This window comes from Oncorhynchus kisutch, linkage group LG3, assembly GCF_002021735.2.
Source record: "Oncorhynchus kisutch isolate 150728-3 linkage group LG3, Okis_V2, whole genome shotgun sequence".
NCBI classification, from domain to species: Eukaryota; Metazoa; Chordata; class Actinopteri; order Salmoniformes; family Salmonidae; genus Oncorhynchus; species Oncorhynchus kisutch.
Window position 1 is genome coordinate 41913567 of NC_034176.2, and position 25840 is coordinate 41939406.

The 25840-nt window shown below is 43.7% G+C and overlaps 1 protein-coding gene across 1 annotated transcript; it reads left to right on the top strand.

Moving 5' to 3' along the window:
- The first annotated feature begins 49 nt into the window (after positions 1–49).
- Positions 50–25840, top strand: plcxd3 (phosphatidylinositol-specific phospholipase C, X domain containing 3). The gene is made up of 6 exons (XM_020463701.2): positions 50–1550; positions 18882–19138; positions 19347–19520; positions 19669–19844; positions 20213–20314; positions 23039–25840. The coding sequence occupies exons 1-6, from the start codon at positions 1448–1450 to the stop codon at positions 23193–23195; spliced, it is 969 nt and encodes a 322-aa protein (XP_020319290.1). The 5' UTR covers positions 50–1447; the 3' UTR covers positions 23196–25840.

Sequence of the window (25840 nt, forward strand, 5' to 3'; positions counted from 1 at the left end):
ATATGTGGAATGTGTTCTTGCTTTTCCCTATCCCATCTTTTCACATATCAGTGGTTACTTCAAGGTTGTCTGGAGACAGTGGGCTGAACATGTAGTATATGGTTGAAAGAGACCAGTACAGTATGCATAAAATTCGACCATTCATTCCAATACAGTAGTTTAATTCAGGTCCGCTGTCAGCTAAATTATGTCAAATGTATGATTATGAATATGCTCACGTTTCCAAATTCTTCAGAAATAATATGCTCTACTTCCTAAGGAATTCTGAGATTTATGACACCTCATATCTTTCTTCATAATTTCTGTGTGACAGTGAAGGAAGGAATTAAGCATTATGAGAGTATTGGAACAAGGAGATGTCTTCATGAGTTGAGCTCTGTATTATGGCACACACTGAATGAAGGCTCCATCTATCCTCAGAGACGCAAAGCTTTTCTGTCTCAAACCCATCATATCGCTCATGATGTTCTGCCCCAACGTTCCCATTAGCCAGGTTTGACATTATGTACCTCTGAGCAACTAAAGCAAATTAAGTCGACATACAGCAGGTTCGGGCTGCCATGCAGATGAGGGGCGTGCAATGACATTCTTGATTCGATTTGTCCACTTGAGAAGAGCGCAGGGTGCGGTTACCCTGGGCTCTATGTAGCAGAAACTGGAGGGCTTCTTCACGCTTGGGTTCAAAGAGAATATAGAGGATGTATCATAAATGGGAAACACATACGTGTCAAATTGTTCTTGCGAATATGTTGTGAAATAGACTTGTTCATCAAGGGTAGACATTTCTAAATAGTAAATGTATGTTGCTGCCAGACTATTTAGACAAACCCTATTATATTCAGTGAGGTTTATTTTTCAACCCTGGCAAAGTGTCAAATATGTCCACTGTTATGCATTAAAATAACTAATCCAGACAAGCGAGAAGTGAAAATCAATCGGTTAACAACGTGTCCTTTCCAAATGCTCTCCTCCAGAAGCGCTATTGTCGGGAAAGCGGAGTTGATCAATTCAGCACCACAGGTGTGGACAGTGCCACTAGCCTATACACGGACAGGGAAACGCAAGGCGTGTGGATGCAGTAGTGGAGAGCCAGACAGACATTGTTGTAGAATGGTACATGGGACTGATTATTGAATTAAGTTGAGTGGCTAGCTGGGCGCACCCTTATTTTAATGACTTCAAGAACTAATGCCTGAATACATCACTCGCCTGCCATGAGACCATCCTAAAAGCACAACTTTATCGAAAACACAACTCTATCGACATATCCTATAAAAAAAAATGGGTTCCCTATCTATGTGTGCACGCCATTCAGGGGGTGTGGTGTGAACTCACTCGCTCCCGGTCACGCTGGTGTGTGTGTGGTGAGTGGAGCGAACGCAGCACAGAGAAAGCGCACTCAAAGCTCGCGCAGGCACCGGAAAGTGGGGATATAGTGCGCGGCGGCATGGCTTCGTCTCACGGGAAAAATGAACACCGGTTCGCCGACTGGATGGCGAATTTACCGGAGAGCATGCACAGCATCCCGCTTACCAACCTGGCCATTCCAGGTAAGAGTCACATCGTAGTTTGCACTGTTGCGTGTGGAAACGTTGGAAACCTTTTGGTGATCATGCAGTGAAATCATTTGCTTCGATAGAAGATAGAAATCCAGATGTGTATGTTGTAGAACTGACGGCGAGTGACCTAGCCAGCCTACAGACTGTCTTCAGACGAATTATCGACACAGAATTATCATATTCCGTGCAAAGACTGTTAATTCCAGCTAAAGTTTATGCTATAGCCTACCAGGGGTCATCAACAGGTGGCCCGCGGGCCAAAACTGGTCCACAAGTGATTTATTTTTTTGTCCTGAAGTTTTTATTAAAATAATAATGTAGGATTTAAAGTTTGGGGTAAAAAAAAAAATAACATCACCAGGAATTCAGCAAAAACGTAGTTTAATCTAGGAAGTCTGTTCTCAAGTATTCACAGAAATATATATATATTTGTATATGTGTTCGTGTCTCAATGTAATCAAGGTGTGAAATTGTATTTTAAAATAACAATCATCTCTTCTTGGGCTTAGTTGTGGTCAATTTGCAGCGTACACGTCATTATAGTTATTTTCTTGTCACCCAACCATTCGCTCCAACATAAATCGGCCACTGGCTGGATCTAGTTGCCTCTCTCTGGCCTATAGGCTACAGTAGTCTCTCGAGATGGCACCTGTTGCGGGAAGGCGAAACCTATGTGTAGGTGCAACACTAGTCCATTGCCCTATTCGGTAGCACAAAGGATCCACCATCGAAGAAATAAGCTACAGTTTAGCTGGTTAGGGCTCGATAGGCTATATGCCAAAAGCAGAGACGTGTCTCTAGGTCTCCAGCGGCTTGTTTGAATGATCTTACAAAAAGATTGCAAATTGCTCATTCAAATTAATACATTAAAATGGCGTTTACACAGATGGCCCATTGTGCTCCTTAAATTATGTTGTAATATATATATATATAAGTGAATCTAGTCACTTTTTTTGGCAGGCTATGTGTTATCGATGTGATTGTTGGCGGTGTGTATTAGCCTAAACGGGGCATATAGTTCAGGGTTCATTGTATTGCAACCAGGACAGCCCATGTGCCTTTAATGAGCCTAACCCTCCGTCACATATTACAAGTGTGAATTGGATGGGTTTATTGTTTAACAATGATCTCTAAATCCCTATTCAAAGTGTTTAAAAGTTTAGACGGGCCGCTCAGGTCTGTGTTTGCAGACTCTCGACAATCTATTCCACATTCAAAGACCTTATTTCCTTCCTTGAAGAAACCAGTGATATGACATGATGGAACGGGTCAAATCTCAATAGCAAAATGTGCATACAACCTGCCTAGTTCACATCAGATCCTCTGCGATCCCTTCTAGGAACGAAGGTTAGAAAAGTTGTATGTTGGCAGTGTTGGAACGGGCCATTGTCTTGGCATCAGCGTCTAAAAGTGGTACCAGCTGTTTGGAGGTTTCGGCCAATCATGCGGCAGGTCTCCTGAGACGTCAACTCTGATTGGAGGTCTGGAATAAGACCCGGTCGCTGGTTTCACTCTTGTGGAATGGCCAATTAACATCTGACTAATTCTAGTGATTAGCTTCATTCACTGGCTACAGACATGCAGGCAGGTGGAGCACAAAGCTGTGTTTCTCAGATCTATCGTTGGAAACTCAAGAGGTGTGGCATGGCATACTCCACTGCTCTCAATGGGGAACACACACAATTCATTCATCTTCAGGGTATTTTGGGATGTGATTTTCGATTAAGCATCGACTGCGTGATATGAAAGACTGGGAAATGAAAACTACAGGATATCACCATGGAGCCAAGAGGTCCAGTTAAGTCACACACAACACCTGCATTTGCACCTGCCTTTCCCTTCTCATAGGACAGCCTGGAGAAGCAGCATGCTCACTATAACCCACTGTAATTAACCATGATTATTCCTAATGTGCCCAGTTGCTCCAAGCATCTTAAACTGGTGCGTAGCCTATGCACTCCATTTGGACACAGGCTACTGTAAAACTCTTCTGTCTCCTCCAATGTCCCTGAAACCAGAATCAGCCACATAAGCCATTCACTTATTGATTTCTCCTGGTGCGTGTGTGTGTGTGCGTGTTCCTTGCCAGAAGCCAATTTCCTCCTACAGTTTTTGGTGCCAAACCTGGCGGCTGCTGATTTGGTCGAGGATGTTTCGGGGAGGCAACAGCTATATGTGTTACTGCTGCAGGGTTAGAGAACTACAGCACAGGCTTCTCTTCCCAGCGAAAGAGAGTGAAGCGCTGAACCAGTTGAGAGGAACGAATGGGAGGATGAATGTGATCATTTCATCCACAAGTACAGTCCTCTTCGCCAGAGGATTATACTTCTAATTCGACATTTATAATGCCTGGGGATGGGGATCCATTGAAGTGTTTCTGCATTTAACAGAGGCGCTACGCTGTTACCCAACCCCAAAACTGCCTAGAGCACAATCAGACTGGCACCCAGCCTAGGATGTAGACTTTGCAATTCAAATTTTGTAAACACTGTGAGACAGTGGCCCGATTGCATTTCTGTATGGTGCTACAGTATTATGTGTTATCTGTATGGTGCTACAGTATTATGTGTTATCTGTATGGTGCTACAGTATTATGTGTTATCTGTATGGTGCTACAGTATTATGTGTTACTGCAGGTTTATCTAAGTGTTACTGTAAATGGATACCACATTGAATCTTAGCTGATTCCCTTGTCAACACAATCTGCAAAGAGTGAGGTGGCGATTCTGAACAGTTCTTTCACTTATAGTGTTGGGTAGGCCAGATGGAGTATAAAGTTGCCTCTAGTCTAGTAGACACTGAACTAAGGACAGTTTTTTTTGTATTTCCCCCCAAATGAAAAAGGTTACCTGTGGCTACAGTTGATTTGTCCTTGGAACAGATCTTAACTCTCCCAGTGTCGCCACCTCGTCCTCCTTCTTCAGATGCAGACACACATACTCTGTCTCTCTCTCTCTCTCTCTCGGGAACAGCCTATGTAGACCATATATACACAAAGCTGTGTGCACTTTTCCCCCTTAGTCTTTCCATCCCTCATTCCCAGTGTTGCCCTCTGATCTCCTCACCTACAGGAGGTTAGGCTACCCAGGCATTAAATTGGGCTCTTACAGGTGACAGAGCTGCTCTCAAATAACCTAAACTCACGCTACTGTTTATCTGTGTATCCAGAGGTGGTGAAACTCATTTTCGCTCCAGATGAACGACGTCAACATTTGGCTAGCCCAGTATTATTCTTAGGGAGTTCCAAGAGTCAACGCATTGGCTACTGCAGACATCAACCTTGCCCTGGTTGAACCCCATAGATACACACGCCATACTGTGGTTGTTTTGTCATGTCAGCTGGTACAGGAAATGGATGCAGCTTGACATAATGAGAACGTCTGTGTGTTTGCCCTGCAGGTGACACTGGCCTCCCCCTGCTCTGACTCTTCTCTGACTTTAGCTCTGCTCCATACAGCTGAGCCGGCGCCAGCCTCCACCCTGACCAACAGAGGTCATGAACATAAACTAGAGCAACAAATAGAACAGATAAGAGAAGGACAAGGTTGAGAGGTTCTAGAAGAAAATAGGAGACAGATGAACGACACAGGGCTGTGATGTCAGCATAAAACAGGCTTTCTGTATACTACTGAGTCAGTGTGTGTATGTGTGTATGTGTGTATGTGTGTGTGTGTGTGTGTGTGTGTGTGTGTGTGTGTTTGGTTTAACTATATATAGATTGTATAACAAGGAAAATTCTAAGAAATGGGGACATTTCACTGGTCCCCAAAAGGAAAAAGCCTATTTTAGGGTTAGAACTAAGGTTAGGGGTTAAGGTTAGGGGTTAAGGTTAGGGTTAGGTTTAGGGTTAGGAAAAATAGGATTTTGAATGAGAATCAATTGTTTGGTCACCACAAGGATAGTAAAATAAGCGTGTGTGTGTGTATTCAAGCTTTTTATGAGTTTATCTAAAGTCATGACCTTGTTTGCATTATTCTACACCAACATCTTCTGCAGGAGATCTTGGGACTATAAGGCTCTATCTGCATTTTTCTCAAAATGTTATTATTGACATAGCCTTGTTATGTTCAATGTTCTTTACTTTTATAATACTATAATACTATACCCCAATTCATACAAGATAAAATTGCGAACACCATTCAAACCAATGAGGGCTCGGAACTTTAAAACCAATTATATCAGAAACATATTTTTGCAGATAGAACCTTGTAGTCCCAAGCTCTCTAAATGAGAATGTCAATACTGTATGTTCATCATATATGCAAGATGCAACTATTAGCTCTGCCACACAGACAGCTAGGCTACTTTTTCCGAGTGTTGCCAATGAGTGTAATACACACTTAGTAATACTGCACCTCGGAGAAGTGAATCGGCTTTCCAGGGACTAATGTCAAACAGGAAAGACTTAGAGGGGACGAGTAGCACAGGAGAACCTGAAGTGTATCACCGGATGAAAGTCTTACTAGGCCAGGGGTGAACTGAAGCCATAGATCTTCTGGGGGTTTCTCGAAACCCACTGATACACGAGCAGGTCAGGCCTGGAATTCATTCTCAATCCACAGGTGGTTGTAACATTTCAAGTATTTTTTTCAAATGGGCAATCTATTTACCCCAGCCGGCTAGCCTGACCACCCATCCACATCGCTCCGGCCAAACGCCACGCCCGCTAGCTTGGAGCGATCGATGGAGCAGCAGAATTCAATTCAGCATGAGTCGTCGTGCCGGCAGGCAACCAGCCGGCCAGCCCCCTGAGACCAGTAAAAACAAAACCATTGAAGAACAGCATCCTCTGCTTCTGAAATGGGCCTTGGCACAGGATTATCTGTTAATCTGACAATCCATCTATCCATCCATTGCTTTATCCATCTATCCATTCATCCAGCCCTTTGTCCGTTCTCTCATCCACCACTTGAGCTCCAGGGGAGGGAGGATATACTGCCCTAAGAGGAACATAGACAGTGGGTATTGAGGAGATTTGAGGACATGAAATTGCACTGAAGTTAAATGTCAGTCTGTCATTTAACATAGTTTTACTGAACAAGGCTATATTGATATCTCATTGTTGAATGCAGAACAAATCAGGTAGCCATGCTAGTACTCTGCTGGCAGTCAATTGAGTTTACAGAGGAAAGAAGTTTATCTTGTTGCCAAAAACAAAAATGTGCACACCAGTCTTTAGCTGCACACTGTGTCCACAATGAGATAACAGTAAGAACATGGGAGGAAAGAGATCATTTGATAGAGGGAATGGATAGGAGGGCAGAAGAGGGAGGTTGATGAGGGACCTACTGTGGGAAGCAAGGAAGAATGGGTTTGAGAGAGACTGGCAAAAAGGGAGGGAGAGGTAGGAAAGAGATGGATAGAGAGAGAGAGAGGGTCAGACAGAAGCAAAGGAAAAGGGATGGAATAGGAAAAGAATGAAGAACGGAGTAGAGAAAGTGAGGGGAAGCAGGCTCCTCTCCTGTGCCCTGAGGGGAGTTAGGAGTTAGTGAAAAGGTGAGGGGAAGCAGGCTCCTCTCCTGTGCCCTGAGGGGAGTTAGTGAAAAAGTGAGCGGCCCGAGCAGTAATTGTGTATGATGAAACAAGTATTAGCAAATATTTGTATTAATACATTGACAAGCTAGTAGACGGAGCTCTCTAACAATGGAAATACATGTCCTCATAGATGGAAGGCAGGTGGGAGGAGGCTAGATCAGGAGGGACCATTCCAGCCAATGAGAGGGCAGATTGTAAGGGGTGGCGGCAGACAAGTCAGAGGCAGGAGAGCAAAAACTGTTTCCAACGGCACAGCTTAATAATAAAATCCCACCGGAAAACAGAACAATCAATAAATGGGTACATAATAACCCGACGCACACCAGACAATACGTGCACAAGCACTTACAACAAACAATACCAGACAAGGACAAGGGGGGAACAGAGGGTTAAATACACAACATGTAATTGATGGAATTGAAATCAGGTGTGTGGGAAGACAAGACAAAACAAATGGAAAATGAAAGGTGGATTGGCGATGGCTAGAAGACCGGTGACGTCGACCGCCGAACGTCTCCAGAAAAAGGAGCGGGCCCGACTTCGGAGGAAGTCGTGACACAGATAGTGAACAACAGGCACAACGCTGATGTAAAGTAGTTTTTTTTCCCCAAAGTTGCCGAAGTGCCACTTGAGTCCACTTATATATCAGTCCATTCACAACAACCTAAACAATACAAACCTTTTATTTGATCAAATAAGCCTCACGTAGAATATTAGCAATTACATTTTTTATTGGCCAAATTCGACACTCATTGCCCTCCACACAAAAATTCCTCACTTTGTAGTCTTATTTTTGTGGACAGATTTTGGGTGATTTTAGAGCCTTTAATGTCCAACAACGAAAATGGTATAAAAAACAAAAACACAAATCACCTATTGGGGAACCCTGCAGTAGAGTATCACAATATTATTTTTCATGATTTTATATCAACACTGTGACTCAAAGTATCGATTTGTAAAAATTAAATTAAAACATATATACAGTGCATTCGGAAAGTATTCAGACCCCTTGACATTTTCCACATTTTGTTACGTTACAGCCATATTCTAAAATGGATTAAATACAATATTTCCTCCTCAATCTACACACAATTTAGAATTGAGGTATTTAGAAATGGTTGAACATTGAGCTCAGGTGCATCCTGTATCCATTGATCATCCTTGAGATGTTATTACAACTTGATTGGAGTTCATCTGAGGTAAATGCAAATGTTTGGACATGATTTGGAAAGGCTCTCACCTGTCTATATAAGGTGACAGTGCATGTCAGAGCAAAAAGCAAGCCATGAGGTCGGATACCAAAAATGTCTGCAGTAGTGACCTCCATCATTCTTAAATGGAAGAAGTTTGGAACCACCAAGACTCATCCTAGAGCTGGCCACCTGGCCAAATTGAGCAATCGGGGGAGAAGGACCTTGGTCAGGGAGGGGACCAGGAACCCGATGGTGACTCTGACAGAGCTCCAGAGTTCCGCTATGGAGATGGGGAGAACCTTCCAGAGGACAACCATCTCTGCAGCATTCCACCAATCAGGCCTTTATGGTAGAGTGGCCAGAGAGAAGCCATTCCTCAGCAAAAGGCACATGACAGCCCGCTTGGAGTTTGCCAAAAGGCACCTAAAGGACCCTCAGATAATGAGAAACAATATTCTCTAGTCTGATGAAACCAAGATTGAACTCTTTGGCCTGAATCCAAAGCGTCAGGTCTGGAGAAAATCTGGCACCATCTTTACGGTGAAACATGGTGGTGGCAGCATCATGTTGTGGGGATGTTTTTCAGCAGCAGGGAGTGGGAGACTAGTCAGGATTGAGGGAAAGATGAAGGGAGCAAAGTACAGACAGATCCTTAATCTGTAATATCCTATGTTTCACGGAATCGTGGCTGAATGACGACATGGATACTCAGCTAGCGGATATACGCTACACCGGCAAGATAGAACAACACACTCCGGTAAGACGAGGGAGGGTGGTCTGTGCATATTTTTAAACAACAGCTGGTGCACGAACTCTAAGGAAGTCTCTAGATTTTGCTCGCCTGAAGTAGAGTATATTTTGATAAATTGCAGGCCACACCACTGGCCTAGAGTTTTCAGCCATATATTTTGTGGCTGTTTATTTACCACCACAGACAGATGCTGGCACTAAGACCGCACTCAGTCAGATGTATAAGGAAATAAGAAAACAGGAAACCACTCTCCCAGAGGCGACGCTCCTAGTGCAGGGGAACTTAAATCAGTTCTATCAAATTTCTATCAACATGTTAAATGTGCAACCAGAGGTAAAAAAAAATCTAGATCACCTGTACTCCACACACAGAGACGCGTACAAAGCTCTCCCTCGCCCTCCATTTGGTAAACCAACTCTATCCTCCTGATTCCTGCTTACAAGCAGAAATTAAAGCAGGAAGCACCAGTGACTCGATCTATAAAAAAGTGGTCTGATGAAGCAGATGCTAAACTACAGGACTGTTTTGCTATCACAGACTGGAACATGTTCCGGGATTCTTCCGATGTCATTGAGGAATACACCACATCAGTAACTGGCTTTATCAATAAGTGCATCTAGGACGTCGTCCCCACAGTGACTGTACGTACATATCCAAACCAGAAGCCATGGAAAGCTGCCGCTTTCAAGGTGCGGGACTCTAACCCGGAAGCTTACAAGATATCCTGCTATGCCCTGAGACTAACCACCAAACTGGCAAAGCGTCAATACAGAGCTAAGATTGAATCATACTACACCGGCTCCGACACTCGTCTTATGTGTCAGGGCTTGCAAACTATTACAGACTACAAAGGGATGCACAGCCGCGAGCTGCCCAGTGACACGAGCCTACCAGACGAGCGAAATCACTTCTATGCTCGCTTCGAGGCAAGCAACACTGAGGCATGCATGAGAGCATCAGCTGTTCCGGACAACTGTGTGATCACGCTCTCCGTAGCCGGCATGAGTAAGACCTTTAAACAGGTCAGCATATACAAGGCTGCGGGGCCAGACGGATTACCAGGACGTGTGCTCCGGGCATGTGCTGACCATCTGGTAGGTGTCTTCACTGACATTTTCAACATGTTTCTGATTGAGTCTGTAATACCAACATGTTTCAAGCAGACCACCATAGTCCCTGTGCCCAAGAACACAAAGGCAACCTGCCTAAATGACTACAGACCCGTGAAGTGCTTTGAAAGGTTGGTAATGGCTCACATCAACACCATTATCCCAGAAACCCCAGACCCACTCCAATTTGCATACCGCCTAAACAGATCCACAGATGATGCAATCTCTATTGCACTCCACACTGCCCTCCTGGACAAAAGGAACACTTATGTGAGATTGCTATTCATTGACTACAGCTCAGCGTTCAATACCATAGTACCCTCAAAGCTCATCACTAAGCTAAGGATCCTGGGATGAAACATCCCCCTCTGCAACTGGATACTGGACTTCTTGACGGGCCGCCCCCAGGTGGTGAGGGTAAGCAGCAGCACATCTGCCACATCTGCCATCCTCAGCACTGGAACTCCCCAGGGGTGCGTGCTCAGTCCCCTCCTGTACTCCCTGTTCACCCACGACTGCATGGCCAGGCACGACTCCAACACCATCATTAACTTTGCAGATGACACAACAGTGGTAGGCCTGATCACCGTCAACAACGAGACAGCCTATAGGGAGGAGGTCAGAGACCTGGCCGTGTGGTGCCAGAATAACAACCTATCCCTCAATAGGAGATGATTGAAGACTACAGGAAAAGGAGGACCGAGCACACCCCCATTCTCATCGACGGGGCTGTAGTGGAGCAGGTTGAGAGCTTCAAGTTCCTTGGTGTCCACATCAACAACAAACTAGAATGGTCCAAACACACCAAGACAGTCGTGAAGAGGGCACAACAAAACCTATTCCCCCTCAGGAAACTAAAAAGATTTGGCATGGGTCCGGAGATCCTCAAAAGGTTCTACAGCTGCAACATCGAGAGCATTGGTTGCATCACTGCCTGATACGGCAATTGCTCGGCCTCTGACCGCAAGGCACTACAGAGGGTAGTGCGTACGGCCCAGTACATCACTGGGGCTAAGCTGCCTGCCATCCAGGACCTCTACACCAGGCGGTGTCAGAGGAAGGCCCTAAAAATTGTCAAAGACCCCAGCCACCACAGTCATAGACTGTTCTCTCTACTATCAAGCGGTACCGGAGTGCCAAGTCTCGGACAAAAAGGCTTCTCAACAGTTTTTACACCCAAGCCATAAGACTCCTGAACAGGTAATCAAATGGCTACCCAAACTATTTGCATTGTGTGCCCCCCCAGCCCCTCTTTCTACGCTGCTGCTACTCTCTGTTTATCATATATGCATAGTCATTTTAACTGTACATTCATGTACATGCTACCCCAATTGTGCTGACTAACTAGTGCTCCCGCCCATTGGCTAACCGGGCTATCTGCATTGTGTCCCGCCACCCACCAACCGCCAACCACTCTTTTACGCTACTGCTTCTCTCTGTTCATCATATATGCATAGTCAATTTAACCATATCTACATGTACATACTACCTCAATCAGCCTGACTAACCGGTGTCTGGATGTAGCCTCACTGATTTTATAGTCTCGCTACCATATATAGCCTGTCTTTTTACTGTTGTTTTATTTCTTTACTTACCTATTGTTCACCTAATACCTTTTTTGCACTATTGGTTAGAGCCTGTAAGTAAGCATTTCACTGTAAGGTGTACACCTGTTGTATTCGGCGAATGTGACAAATAAACTTTGGTTTGATTTGATGTTGACTCCATCGCTTTTCACAGTTGTATCAAGTTGTCAGGATGTCCTTTTGGTGGTGCATCATTCTTGTTACACATTGGAAACTGTTGAGTGTGAAAAACCTAGCAGCCTTGCAGTTCTTGACACACAAACTGGTGCGCCTGGCACATACTACCATTCTCCGTTCAAAGGCACTTAAATCTGTTGTCTTGCCCATTCACCCTCTGAATGGCACATATACACAATCCATGTCTCAGTTGTCTGAAGGCTTAAAAATCTTTCTTTAACCAGTCCTTCATCTACACCGGTGTTTCCCATACTCGGTCCTCAGGACCTCAAGAGGTGCACGTTTAGTTTTTTGCCCGAACACTACACAGCTGATTCAAATTATTAAAGCTTGATGATTAGTTGACTCTTTTAATCAGGTGTGAAGTGCTAGGGCAAAAACCAAAATGTGCAGCCTTGGAGTCCAGAGGACCGAATTTTGAAAACCCTGAGCTACTCTGATTGAATTGTATTTAACATCAATAAGGGATCATAGCTTTCACCTAGATTCACCTGGTCAGTCTATGTCATGGAAAGAGCAGGTGTTCCTAATGTAGTTTTAATAAAAAAAATTGCTGGGTAGTTAACGTTAGTCAGAACTATAGTTGGCTGTACCTGCTCCAAAATTCTGGTATTTTTTATCCTATAGCTTGTTCTTCATCTTCTTTTTTATGTTTTAAATGTTGAGCCAACATGTTTTGGACACTTATCTCAAACTTGTTTTCTTAGGGCTCTCTCTTGTCCCTCTTCAGTAGACATAGTAAGCAATAAAATCGCAATGAATATAGAATCGTGATACATATAGAATCGCAAAACATATCGCACCTAAGCATTGTGATAATATCGTACTGTAGGGCAATTCCCTGCCCTACTCTCTAACGGACATCATCGTGTCCTCTGTGTTCATTCCTCCAGCTCCCAATGGTCTTTGACTTCATATGGTTGTAGTACGCAGGGGCGCAACTTTCACTGGGGATGGGGGGGGGATTCTGAAAGTGCATTTCTGCCCCCCCCCCCCCCCCCCCCCACCCCCAGGTTTATCATTGGAACGTGATACAAAACGAGGCACCGGTGTACTTTAGGACCATGCGGATCCCTAAGAGCGCTCAGGTAGGCTGCTAGTAAGCATCTGTATCAGATGGATGCAGATGTCAGTATATCATACCACCCTTTAACGAAAACATGAACGTAAACCATAAGAAATATAAGTTTTCAATTACACTTTACATTTTAGAATTGCACTTTATTTGATATTGTTCCCTCTGTTTAAAACAGGTACAACTACTAACTTTAAACTTGTTGCAAACATTTGGTGGATCTGGTCCTATCAGGGGGAAAGACAGAGCAATGACATGTAGATCTGGTCCTATCAGGGGGAAAGACAGAGCAATGACATGTAGATCTGGTCCTATCAGGGGGAAAGACAGAGCAATGACATGTAGATCTGGTCCTATCAGGGAGAAAGACAGAGCAATGACATGTAGATCTGGTCCTATCAGGGGGAAAGACAGAGCAATGACATGTAGATCTGGTCCTATCAGGGGGAAAGACAGAGCAATGACATGTAGATCTGGTCCTATCAGGGGGAAAGACAGAGCAATGACATGTAGATCTGGTCCTATCAGGGGGAAAGACAGAGCAATGACATGTAGATCTGGTCCTATCAGGGAGAAAGACAGAGCAATGACATGTAGATCTGGTCCTATCAGGGGGAAAGACAGAGCAATGACATGTAGATCTGGTCCTATCAGGGGGAAAGACAGAGCAATGACATGTAGATCTGGTCCTATCAGGGGGAAAGACAGAGCAATGACATGTAGATCTGGCCCTATCAGGGGGAAAGACAGAGCAATGACATGTAGATCTGGTCCTATCAGGGAGAAAGGGCCAGATCTACATGTCATTGCTCTGTCCTTCTCCCTGATAGACAGAGCAATGACATGTAGATCTGGTCCTATCAGGGGGAAAGACAGAGCAATGACATGTAGATCTGGTCCTATCAGGGGGAAAGACAGAGCAATGACATGTAGATCTGGTCCTATCGGGGGGAAAGACAGAGCAATGACATGTAGATCTGGCCCTATCAGGGGGAAAGACAGAGCAATGACATGTAGATCTGGTCCTATCAGGGGGAAAGACAGAGCAATGACATGTAGATCTGGCCCTATCAGGGGGAAAGACAGAGCAATGACATGTAGATCTGGTCCTATCAGGGAGAAAGGGCCAGATCTACATGTCATTGCTCTGTCTTTCTCCCTGATAGGACCAGATCTACATGTCATTGCTCTGTCTATCAGGGGGAAAGACAGAGCAATGACATGTAGATCTGGTCCTATCAGGGGGAAAGACAGAGCAATGACATGTAGATCTGGTCCTATCAGGGGGAAAGACAGAGCAATGACATGTAGATCTGGCCCTATCAGGGGGAAAGACAGAGCAATGACATGTAGATCTGGTCCTATCAGGGAGAAAGACAGAGCAATGACATGTAGATCTGGTCCTATCAGGGGGAAAGACAGAGCAATGACATGTAGATCTGGTCCTATCAGGGGGAAAGACAGAGCAATGACATGTAGATCTGGTCCTATCAGGGGGAAAGACAGAGCAATGACATGTAGATCTGGTCCTATCAGGGGGAAAGACAGAGAAATGACATGTAGATCTGGCCCTATCAGGGGGAAAGACAGAGCAATGACATGTAGATCTGGTCCTATCAGGGAGAAAGGGCCAGATCTACATGTCATTGCTCTGTCTTTCTCCCTGATAGGACCAGATCTACATGTCATTGCTCTGTCTATCAGGGGGAAAGACAGAGCAATGACATGTAGATCTGGCCCTATCAGGGGGAAAGACAGAGCAATGACATGTAGATCTGGTCCTATCAGGGAGAAAGACAGAGCAATGACATGTAGATCTGGTCCTATCAGGGAGAAAGACAGAGCAATGACATGTAGATCTGGTCCTATCAGGGGGAAAGACAGAGCAATGACATGTAGATCTGGCCCTATCAGGGGGAAAGACAGAGCAATGACATGTAGATCTGGTCCTATCGGGGGGAAAGACAGAGCAATGACATGTAGATCTGGCCCTATCAGGGGGAAAGACAGAGCAATGACATGTAGATCTGGTCCTATCAGGGGGAAAGACAGAGCAATGACATGTAGATCAGGCCCTATCAGGGGGAAAGACAGAGCAATGACATGTAGATCTGGTCCTATCAGGGAGAAAGGGCCAGATCTACATGTCATTGCTCTGTCTTTCTCCCTGATAGGACCAGATCTACATGTCATTGCTCTGTCTATCAGGGGGAAAGACAGAGCAATGACATGTAGATCTGGCCCTATCAGGGGGAAAGACAGAGCAATGACATGTAGATCTGGTCCTATCAGGGGGAAAGACAGAGCAATGACATGTAGATCTGGTCCTATCAGGGGGAAAGACAGAGCAATGACATGTAGATCTGGTCCTATCAGGGGGAAAGACAGAGCAATGACATGTAGATCTGGTCCTATCAGGGGGAAAGACAGAGCAATGACATGTAGATCTGGTCCTATCAGGGGGAAAGACAGAGCAATGACATGTAGATCTGGTCCTATCAGGGGGAAAGACAGAGCAATGACATGTAGATCTGGCCCTATCAGGGGGAAAGACAGAGCAATGACATGTAGATCTGGTCCTATCAGGGAGAAAGGGCCAGATCTACATGTCATTGCTCTGTCTTTCTCCCTGATAGGACCAGATCTACATGTCATTGCTCTGTCTATCAGGGGGAAAGACAGAGCAATGACATGTAGATCTGGCCCTATCAGGGGGAAAGACAGAGCAATGACATGTAGATCTGGTCCTATCAGGGGGAAAGACAGAGCAATGACATGTAGATCTGGCCCTATCAGGGGGAAAGACAGAGCAATGACATGTAGATCTGGCCCTATCAGGGGGAAAGACAGAGCAATGACATGTAGATCTGGTCCTATCAGGGGGAAAGACAGAGCAATGACATGTAGATCTGGCCCTATCAGGGGGAAAGACAGAGCAATGACATGTAGATCTGGACCTATCAGGGGGAAAGACAGAGCAATGACATGTAGATCTGATCCTATCAGCGGGAAAGACAGAGCAATGACATGCAACAAAAACAACAACAAATCTCTGTTACTAATCTCCTTCATTAAGCCATTAAGTAGTGAGAGCGAGGGATTGTTTGTTTATTTGTGTACTTGCCTCATCCCTAATGCATCCCTCTAGTGCTGTAAACAGAGGACTGTCAAAGTCATTTATTGTCATCTTCAAGGTTACACTTTTTTGGGGTGTTATAGATGAACTAGCTAAATAAGACACAACCAGAGGCCATAGGGCAGGGTTACCCAAATGGCGGCCTGTGGGCCCACTTTTTTTTAATAATATATTTTTTAATAATATTTTGTTGTTGGACATAAGACTGTAAAAAGACCAGCAAATCAGAAAAGTGATTTTGGAAATCTGTTCAAAAGTATTCCCATGCACAACAGAGAGATATGTGATCGTTTACAAATGTAAGCAAGGTTTGAACTGATTATGTTTTGGTCAAATATTACATCTGTTACATCTGTGCAGTCTAAAAATGTAATTGTAATTATGTTCTGGCCCCTGACCATCCGCTCAAGAAAAGAATCGGCCCGCAGCCGGATCTAGTTGATGATCCCAGCCAGGGCAGGATGACCTCCGTCTTCTGTTTAACTAATGAGACTAGTGTTGATATTCGACCTGAACATTTTTACCATCAGCTTACAGGAGTGGTGAGCAGGTGGACAGGCAAGGAATCCATTTTGTTTCATGAGATGAAGAGCGGTGATATTTAGAACACATCTCTCCACCAATACTCAATGGTCTTCGTCACCCCCATTTGATTTTTTTGATGAATGTGATTCATTTCCTTCTAATTTGACATACAGCTAGTCTGACCTTCTAGGCTTAATGAAAAGCATGTTGTTCATTACACATTTGATTTCCACAGCCTTAAATTGATTAATGGATTCATTTTGATGGATTGCTCTTCTCTCTCGTTATCATCACACAGTACCCGAGAGTGGAGAGATAAACTCAGCTGTAATTTCCAGTGTGTTGATAAAGCCATCGTCTCTCACGTAGCTTCTCCCTCCCCCAGGGTGTGTTACTGAATTCATTGGTCATACAAAGGTAGAGCTGACATTTCATATCGGAGTGATGAATGGTAACTTGGGGTTACAGAAGCGTTGTGTCGGTGCCATTTTGTTTTGCACACCTTTTTAAAACTACATGCGCCATCTGTGAACACTGACTCACTCCATAACATACCTTTTTGAGAAGCCAATAGGAATGTTGCCAGAACATCTCTATACAAGCTCTAGGTGTATTTGACACACAGGAGGTTGGTGGCACCTGAATTGGGGAGGACCGGCTCGTGGTAATGGCTGGAACGGAATGGGTGGAATGATGTCAAATACATCAAACACATGGTTTCCAAAGTGTCTTTTTATGTTTGGACCTGAGCTCACATTGTTGTACCGAATCATTTCTCCATTGGACCAACAGATGAATATTGTCAGGACATTTCTATAGATGTTACAGGTGTATTTGTACAGAAACATAAAAGGAGAATTTGCCAAAAAGGCATACTGCTGTCTCTATTATACTCCAAGGCCTTGTGTTGGAGCAGAGAACATTGCTTTATGTGAGTCTTAGAAGGATGCCGACTGTATGGTTGATGTGCAGTCAAGCGAGTGTCCGTGTCTGACGGTCTGTGTAGGGTGAAGGTTTCTCTCTGTGTTCTGTGACCGTGTTTTTATGTTTGCTGTGTAGCCCCTGGGAGTTATTGTTGTGTGTTCCTTTTGACTCACCCGATGATGTCCTATAGGGGCCAGCGTACGTTGGCAAAAGAGTTGTTGTTATGCAGGCTCACCAACGTGAGGATGTTAGAGTTGTAGCTAATAAACCTGAGCCGTTTATAAACAACTATGTCTTGTTCATCCTACATAACATTGCTGATGATAACACATGCAGTTTGTTTGCCTGTGGAGAGGTTGTTGTCATCTTCACTGAGTGAAACTGAGTGAAGCTCAGTGAAGTTCAAGCTACAGTGATCGTCTCAGTTGTGGTTATGGACACTATGTGGGCTTTTGTAACCGTATGGAAGAAGTGTAGTGTGGTTAGCCCTGTAGTGTGGGTTTGCCCTGTAGTGGGAGAGGAGAGGGAAGGGAGAGGAGAGGAGAGGAGAGGAGAGGAGAGGAGAGGAGAGGAGAGGAGAGGAGAGGAGAGGAGAGGAGAGGAGAGGAGAGGAGAGGAGAGGAGAGGAGAGGAGAGGAGAGGAGAGGAGAGGAGAGGAGAGGAGAGGAGAGGAGAGGAGAGGAGAGGAAATGAGGAGGAGAGGAAAGGTGAAAGAGAGGGAAATGGAGGGAGGGAGAAAGAGAGGAGGGGAGAGAGGATGGAGAGGCGGGCGAGACGAGAGGAGAAGAGGGGGAGACAGAGAGGAGAGCGTCTCAGGGCTGACTATAATTAGAGAGTTGACTTCTCTGTTTAGACAGGAGGACAGGGGGAGAGGGCACTACTCACTCCTCTCAACCCACTGGCATTGTTCTATTATCACTGAGATACTGTTCTTCACTTTGTCAAGTCAAGTCACAACTGTCCCTATATACACACACACACACACACACAAATGCTAACACACGTTTTCCTCCGCTCAGCCATAACCCATACCCTATATTGTGTTGCCTGCCTCCGGAGGAGGACCTGCTCCTCTCCCCCGTTGACCACCTCCTCCCTCTGCTCAAGTCATGTGGCTCCCTCTTGACTGCCACTCCATCTGTTGGAGGATTGAAAAAAGAAAATGTCCAACTGTGGCTGAACATCGTAGCCCAGGCCTACGCTGTCATATAGCTGTTTTATTTGATTCTTGTTTGTTTTGAGATTCTTTATGTAATTAAAAGCGTTATATAATAATAATAATAATAATAATAATAATTCTATCCCCCCCAGGTTCCCATGACTCCTTCAGTTTCTACATAGACGAGTCCTCTCCGGTGGGTCCTGAGCAGACTGACGCTGTCCAAAACTTTGTGTCGGTCTTTGGCACGGTAGCCAAGAAGCTGATGCGTAAATGGCTGGCCACTCAGACTATGAACTTCTCCAGCCAGCTGGAGGCCGGCGTCCGCTTCTTTGACCTGCGCATTTCCACCAAGCCCCGGGACCCAGACAACGAACTCTTCTTCGCTCATGGCCTCTTCAGCGCCACGGTGAATATAATTACTCCCTACGACTCTATTTCCTCCTACAGAACCTCAGGTGTTTTTCCTGACCGCCTGACCTGACCAGAAAGAAAACTCTGGACCATAGTTATTTTCTATACAGGTCAAGAGGTCAGGAAAAACTCTGGACCTTATTCAGTGGGTACTGGTCTGACACCATATTTGCTCCCTTGTGGGGTGTGTGTTGTGGTTCCAGGTGAGAGAAGGTCTGGAGCAGATCAGCTCCTTCCTGTCGGCCCATGCCAGAGAGGTTGTGTTCCTGGACTTTAACCACTTCTACGGGGTTCAGAACCTGCACCATGAGAAGTTGGTCTCAATGCTGAGAGACGTGTTCGGGGAGAAACTCGCCCCCGTCGTCTTCGCTCAGGAGGTAAGATACTCTACTGTACAAACAAATGAAACACCTTCAATCTCCGTGCTCCCTCAAGAGCATATGGTGATCACCTTGGCTCCACAGCCCTATGGCCCTGGAGGTTCCTAAAGACAAAACCCCTCCCTACACTCCTCCCTCCCTCTAGGTGAGTCTCCAGTACCTGTGGGAGAAAGAGTACCAGGTATTGGTGTTCTACCACAGTCCTATGGCCCTGGAAGTGCCATTTCTATGGCCTGGTCAGATGATGCCTGCTCCCTGGGCCAACACCACTGACCCTGAAAAGCTGATCCAGTTCCTCCAGGCCTCTGTGGCTGACCGCAGGTCTGTATGGCCCTCTATCCCTATCCGTCTATTCCTGGACAGTGTGTTAAACCTTTGGGGAAAGCACTTCCAGATAGATGTAGGCTCTTAATTTGATCGCCCTGTTGCAGGAGAACATTCCTGCAATGCAGGACATTTTAAACTTGTAGTGTGTTTGAGGTTTGAAAAGGCTTCTGAAATGTCTGACTTTGCCCTTACAAAAAATATATCAACCCCTACAAAAATGATTATAGTCCACATTATAATTCACATTTCCTGTTGCTGCAGGATGATGTTCCTGATGTAGAAAGCTGGCTCCATTTAAGATCCTACTTTCATCTTTAATTGTGCCTGTATAGTAAAGTTTGATGTGATTTGTGTAATGGCAGGAGGAAGGGAACATTCTTTGTCTCCCAAGTGGTCCTCACACCTAAGGCCAGCACCGTCATGAAAGGAGTAGCCAGCGGACTGAGGGAGACCATTACAGAAAGGTGAGTTGGTTTGTTTCTCTCTGTATTTATGTATGTAATGTAATGTAATGTAATGTGTGTATGTATGAATACAGTTGAAGTTGGAAGTTTACATACACTTAGGTTGGTGTCATTAAAACTCGTTTTTCAACCACTCCACACATTTCTTGTTAAAAAATGATAGTTTTGGCAAGTCGGCAAGCTAATTTGTGCATGACACAAGTCATTTTTCCAAAAATTGTTAACAGACAGATTATTTCACTTATAGTTCACTGTATCACAATTCCAGTGGGTCAGAAGTTTACATACGCTAAGTTGACTGTGCCTTTAAACAGCTTGGACAATTCCAGAAAATTATGCCATGACTTTAGAAGCTTCTGATAGGCTAATTGACAACATTTGAGTCAATTGGAGGTGTACTTGTGGATGTATTTCAAGGCCTACCTTCAAACTCAGTGCCTCTTTGCTTGACATCATGGGAAAATCAAAAGAAATCAGCCAAGGCCTCAGAAAAACAATTGTAGACCTCCACAAGTCTGGTTCATCCTTGGGAGCAATTTCCAAATGCCTGAAGGTACCACGTTCATCTGTACAAACAATAGTACGCAAGTTTAAACACCATGGAACCACGCAGCCATCATACCGCTAGGGAAGGAGACGCATTCTGTCTCCTAGAGATGAATGTACTTTAGTGCGGAAAGTGCAGATCAATTCCAGAACAACAGCAAAGGACCTTGTGAAGATGCTGGAGGAAACAGGTAGAAAAGCATCTATATCCACAGTAAAACGAGTCCTATATCGACATAACCTGAAAGGCCGCTCAGCAAGGAAGAAGCCACTGCTCCAAAACCGCCATAAAAAAGTCAGCCTACGGTTTGCAACTGCACATGGGGACAAAGATCGTACTTTTTGGAGAAATGTAATCTGGTCTGATGAAACAAAAATAGAACTGTTTGGCCATAATGACCATCGTTATGTTTGGAGGAAAAAGGGGGAGGCTTGCAAGCCGAAGAACACCATCCCAACCGTGAAGCATGGGGGTGGCAGCATCATGTTGTGGGGGTGCTTTGCTACAGGAGGGACTGGTGCACTTCACAAAATAGATGGCATCATGAGGAATGAAAATTATGTGAATATATTGAAGCAACATCTCAAGACATCAGTCAGGAAGTTAATGCTTGGTCGCAAATGGGTCTTCCAAATGAAAAATGACCCCAAGCATACTTCCAAAGTTGTGGCAAAATGTCTTAAGGACAACAAAGTCAAGGTATTGGAGTGGCCATCACAAAGCCCTGACCTCAATCCCAAATGAAATTTCTGGGCAGAACTGAAAAAGCGTGTGTGAGCAAGGAGGCCTATAAACCTGACTCAGTTACACCAGCTCTGTCAGGAGAAATGGGCCAAAATTCACCCAATTTATTGTGGGAAGCTTGTGGAAGGCTACCCGAAACGTTTGACCCAAGTTAAACAATTTCAAGGCAATGCCACCAAATACTAATTGAGTAATTGAGTGGATGTACACTTCTGACCCACTGGGAATGTGATGAAAGAAATAAAAGCTGAAATAAATCATTCTCTCTACAATTATTCTGACATTTCACATTCTTAAAATAAAGTGGTGATCCTAACTGGCCCAGATTTTTACTGGGATTAAATGTCAGGAATGGTGAAAAACTGAGTTTAAATGTATTTGGCTAAGGTGTATGTAAACTTGTGTGTGTGTGTGTGTGTGCGGTTTTAAAGGACATTTGTGAGTTATTTCATGTTCAATGTGGGAGAGAAATTGAGACGAGAAACAACACACACACACTATGAGTCACTGTGGCAAAAGGTATATATATGTATCTTCAGGAATATGACACCGGCCTCACTTGCTCCGTGATGACAACACTGTGGGGATACTGAGTTTTTCGCCCTATTTCTATCGTCTCTTTTTTTTCTCTATATATCCTTTTTTGTTTTCTCTCAAATTTTTCCCATTTCATTGCTTGGGGATGAAATATTAAATATTGCATTCAATAACTGTGCTGATTGTTTAATATAATATTTTCATAAATTGTGGACTAATTCCAATTGATCTCAAGAAGAACATTGGGTTTACTGTCAATTGAACAATGTGCATTCAAATCCAGGACTGTAGCATTGTAACCAGTCAGACAGAGCTTTGTCATAGCAGACACCAGCTATAATCCTAATCTGAGGAGAACTGTCCTGCAATGGCAGAAATGTACAACTTGATTTGTATTTGAGGTTTCAAAAGGCTTGTGAACTTTTCCCTTACCAAAAATGTATCAACCCCTACAAATATTTCCATAAATTGTAATCCACATAACAATTCACATTTCCTGTTGCTGCAGGATAGTTGTCCTGCTGCAGCAAACTGGCTCAAATTAAGATCCTACATCTGTACAGAGTATATAATAATATCTCGCCCCCCACATGATTGCACCCAGCAGTCTGTCAGACAGCGCAGACAGCCCTTATCATGCTGACTCATACTGGCCCTTAACCGGTCTAGCTGCTCACCAGCCAGCTCACTGTTACACCAACCAACTGTGAATCATCAAACAGTACATACCTCTCTCTATCTCGCTCTGTCACTCTCTCTCGCTCTCTTTCCTTTTCCTTAACCCCATCCTATTCACTGACTATGCATAACACCTTGAGTGCACAAAAGACAAAAATACAGAGATGCAACTATGTGTGTGTGTACATGGTTTCACATCCACATGGACTCCCCTGCAGGGCTCTTCCAAGTATGATGCTGTGGATTCGGGCCCAGAGGCCAGGAGAGAGCGGCATCAACATCATCACAGCTGACTTTGTGGAGCTGGGAGACTTCATCAGCGCTGTCATCACGCTCAACTATCATATGGATGATGAGGAGGAAAATGCCACCTGAGACTGAAAGACAGGGGGTGCCAAAGAGTCAAGTCCTCAGCTCAGTCTCACTTTCTCTTTGGTGTTCATTTTCAGGAGAGGCGTTCCTCTGACTTATTGTATAGGGCTATCAGAGTTTACAGAGGAAGAGAGAGAGAGAGAGAGAGAGATAGAGAGAGAGAGAGAGAGAGAGAGAGAGAGAGAGAGAGAGAGAGAGGGAGAGGGAGAGGGAGAGAGAGGAGGGAGAAGGAGACGTTAAGATAGGAGGAGAAAGGAAGGTGGAGATAAGGAGGATGGACTTTGGTGCTCGTTTAGAGCGCCGAAAGTGAATGAGAAATGTTTGGTTTTATCTGTTTTGGGGGTCAAAAGGGCAATTGGTTTTTAACGACGCTTCGCTTGGCTTCGCTTCAAATCTGCTGTAACGATAACTGCTTCTGTCCTCCAATCACACAAGCTCGTGTTTCTGGCATTTCCATCTCTTGTGAGGCTTAGGCTAGCTTATTAGCATATTCTACAGACATAAATGTTGTTCGTATTTTAGTGACAGTGATGGCCAACCTACAAAACTCATTTTCATTGGTGCCAGTAATACATCTGATTGCCGTCAACCTGATTAACATGTCAACTACTCACACATGGCTGTAGAATTTACTTTATGATGGATGGATTGGTTGATTGATGGATGGAGCTTCCCAAATAATTATTATAGTTTTTCGATCTCTTTCTACATTTACTGATTATTTTGTCTCTGTATCAGTCCTGTCACCACAATGCGTAAATCGATAACTTCTCCTTGCAGTACATTGATTTAGCTCCTAGACCACCTGTAACAGCACTTTCCCTATGTGACAGATTGCCAGACCGATTGATATTTGTGTGTCTTTTGATTGATTGCCTCTCCCGAGTGCCCTCTGTAGCGTATTGTAGATCAGTGTTTCCCAACCCTGGTCCTCAAGCTCCCCCAACAGTACACATTTGTATTGTAACCCTGGACAAGCACACCTGATTCAACTTGTCAACTAATCATCAAGTCCTCAATGAGTTGAATGAGGTGTGTTTGTCAAGGGCTACAACAAAACTGTGAACTGTTGGGGTGTACTTGAGGACCAGGGTTGGGAAACACTGTTGTAGATGACCATAAAACAGTTTTAATTTCATGTTTCTCGTAATGGGCTTGATATCATTCTAATCTCATGTAGGTGTCTGTTGTACTGAAATATTCACCACAATATTAGAATTTTTTGTTTTTAATCATTGAACTTTTCTTCTGTTCATTTACTTGTATAGAATATAATAGAACAGCTATCTGTTGCTTCACTATTACTCATGTGTTTGCCTGCTTAATTGCATTCAGTCTAGTAGAAAGATGTTTCCCTTGCTTTACTCTGCACCTATTCAGGACAAACTGTAAATGCTAAACTAGGAAGAAAAGTTCTATTTGAAGTGGCACTTGTGGCGTAGTGAAGACAACACAATACGTGTCACATTTCCTTTGTTAACATTTGTTTTGCACATTATGCAAGAACTTTGCATATATATCAAAAGCTTTGACTCATTTCCCCCCCCCAAAAATGTTATGATTATTAGTGCATCTTTTACAGAGAATGTATTCTGATAAATGGTTATGTAAACTAATATGTTTATTGTGAACCAAAAGGAGGAAATGTTACATTTTGAATATGTGAATGTGTGTCCTGTATGAAATTGTGCCATTTCCAACTTTTTTCAGTGTGTGTGTGTGTGTGTTTTTATGTAAGAGAGTTACAGACAGACACAGACACAGACAGGATTTAATTGAGTGTTTGTATGTTTTGTGTGTATTGTTCAGAGGTATGAACATTTTCATACAATTTGTATGTGTTAATGACTTCATCCTTATCACTTAATCTTAAAATATATTTTATATCATGTGAAAAGTTTGTATATAAAGTGCAATGGATTTACTGCCATGTAATTGTAAATGAAAATGAATGCCAAGAATTATCCATAAAGGCTTCTACAGAAATATCTCAGTTGTAATAACACACAAATATATGGCCAATACGAGTTTTGTCCATATCTCTGAAAGTCAAATACACTTCCAAAATATATTTTTTGTAATTAATTAACTATGTGCAAGAATCAAAATATATTTGTAAATATATTTCTTGTCACTTAGTGGATTAATACGTTTTGGATGCTATCCTAACCTGACTATAACTACTTGAGTTGTTTGTGTTCATCTCAAGTAAGAAAATACTCAAGACCCTTTAACATTTATCACCAAAATGTGTACACTGCACTGCAAACATGATAAGTTAGGATATTCAATAACAACAACAATTATTAGCAGTCCCAAATAGGTCATGTCCAATGTTTCGCTTAAACTCTGAGACGGTAATATACCTAACAAACAAACTAGTGCAATACACAGTGTAAAAAGACGCCTACATACATGAATTTACTTATAAAGATGATTATTTATAAGTCATCTAATGTTGACATAATTATACCCTCCATATTGTATTCCTTACCTTTCTGTCCATTTTTGATGTGATGAGTCCATTGCTGTGAAATTGTTGTAAAGACCAAACCTTGGGTGTTGCAATGAAACTGATTCTGTTTTAAGTGGAAGATGACTAATCAAATAAAGCTTCTAAGCCTGTACAGTATGTTGATGAGACTCTC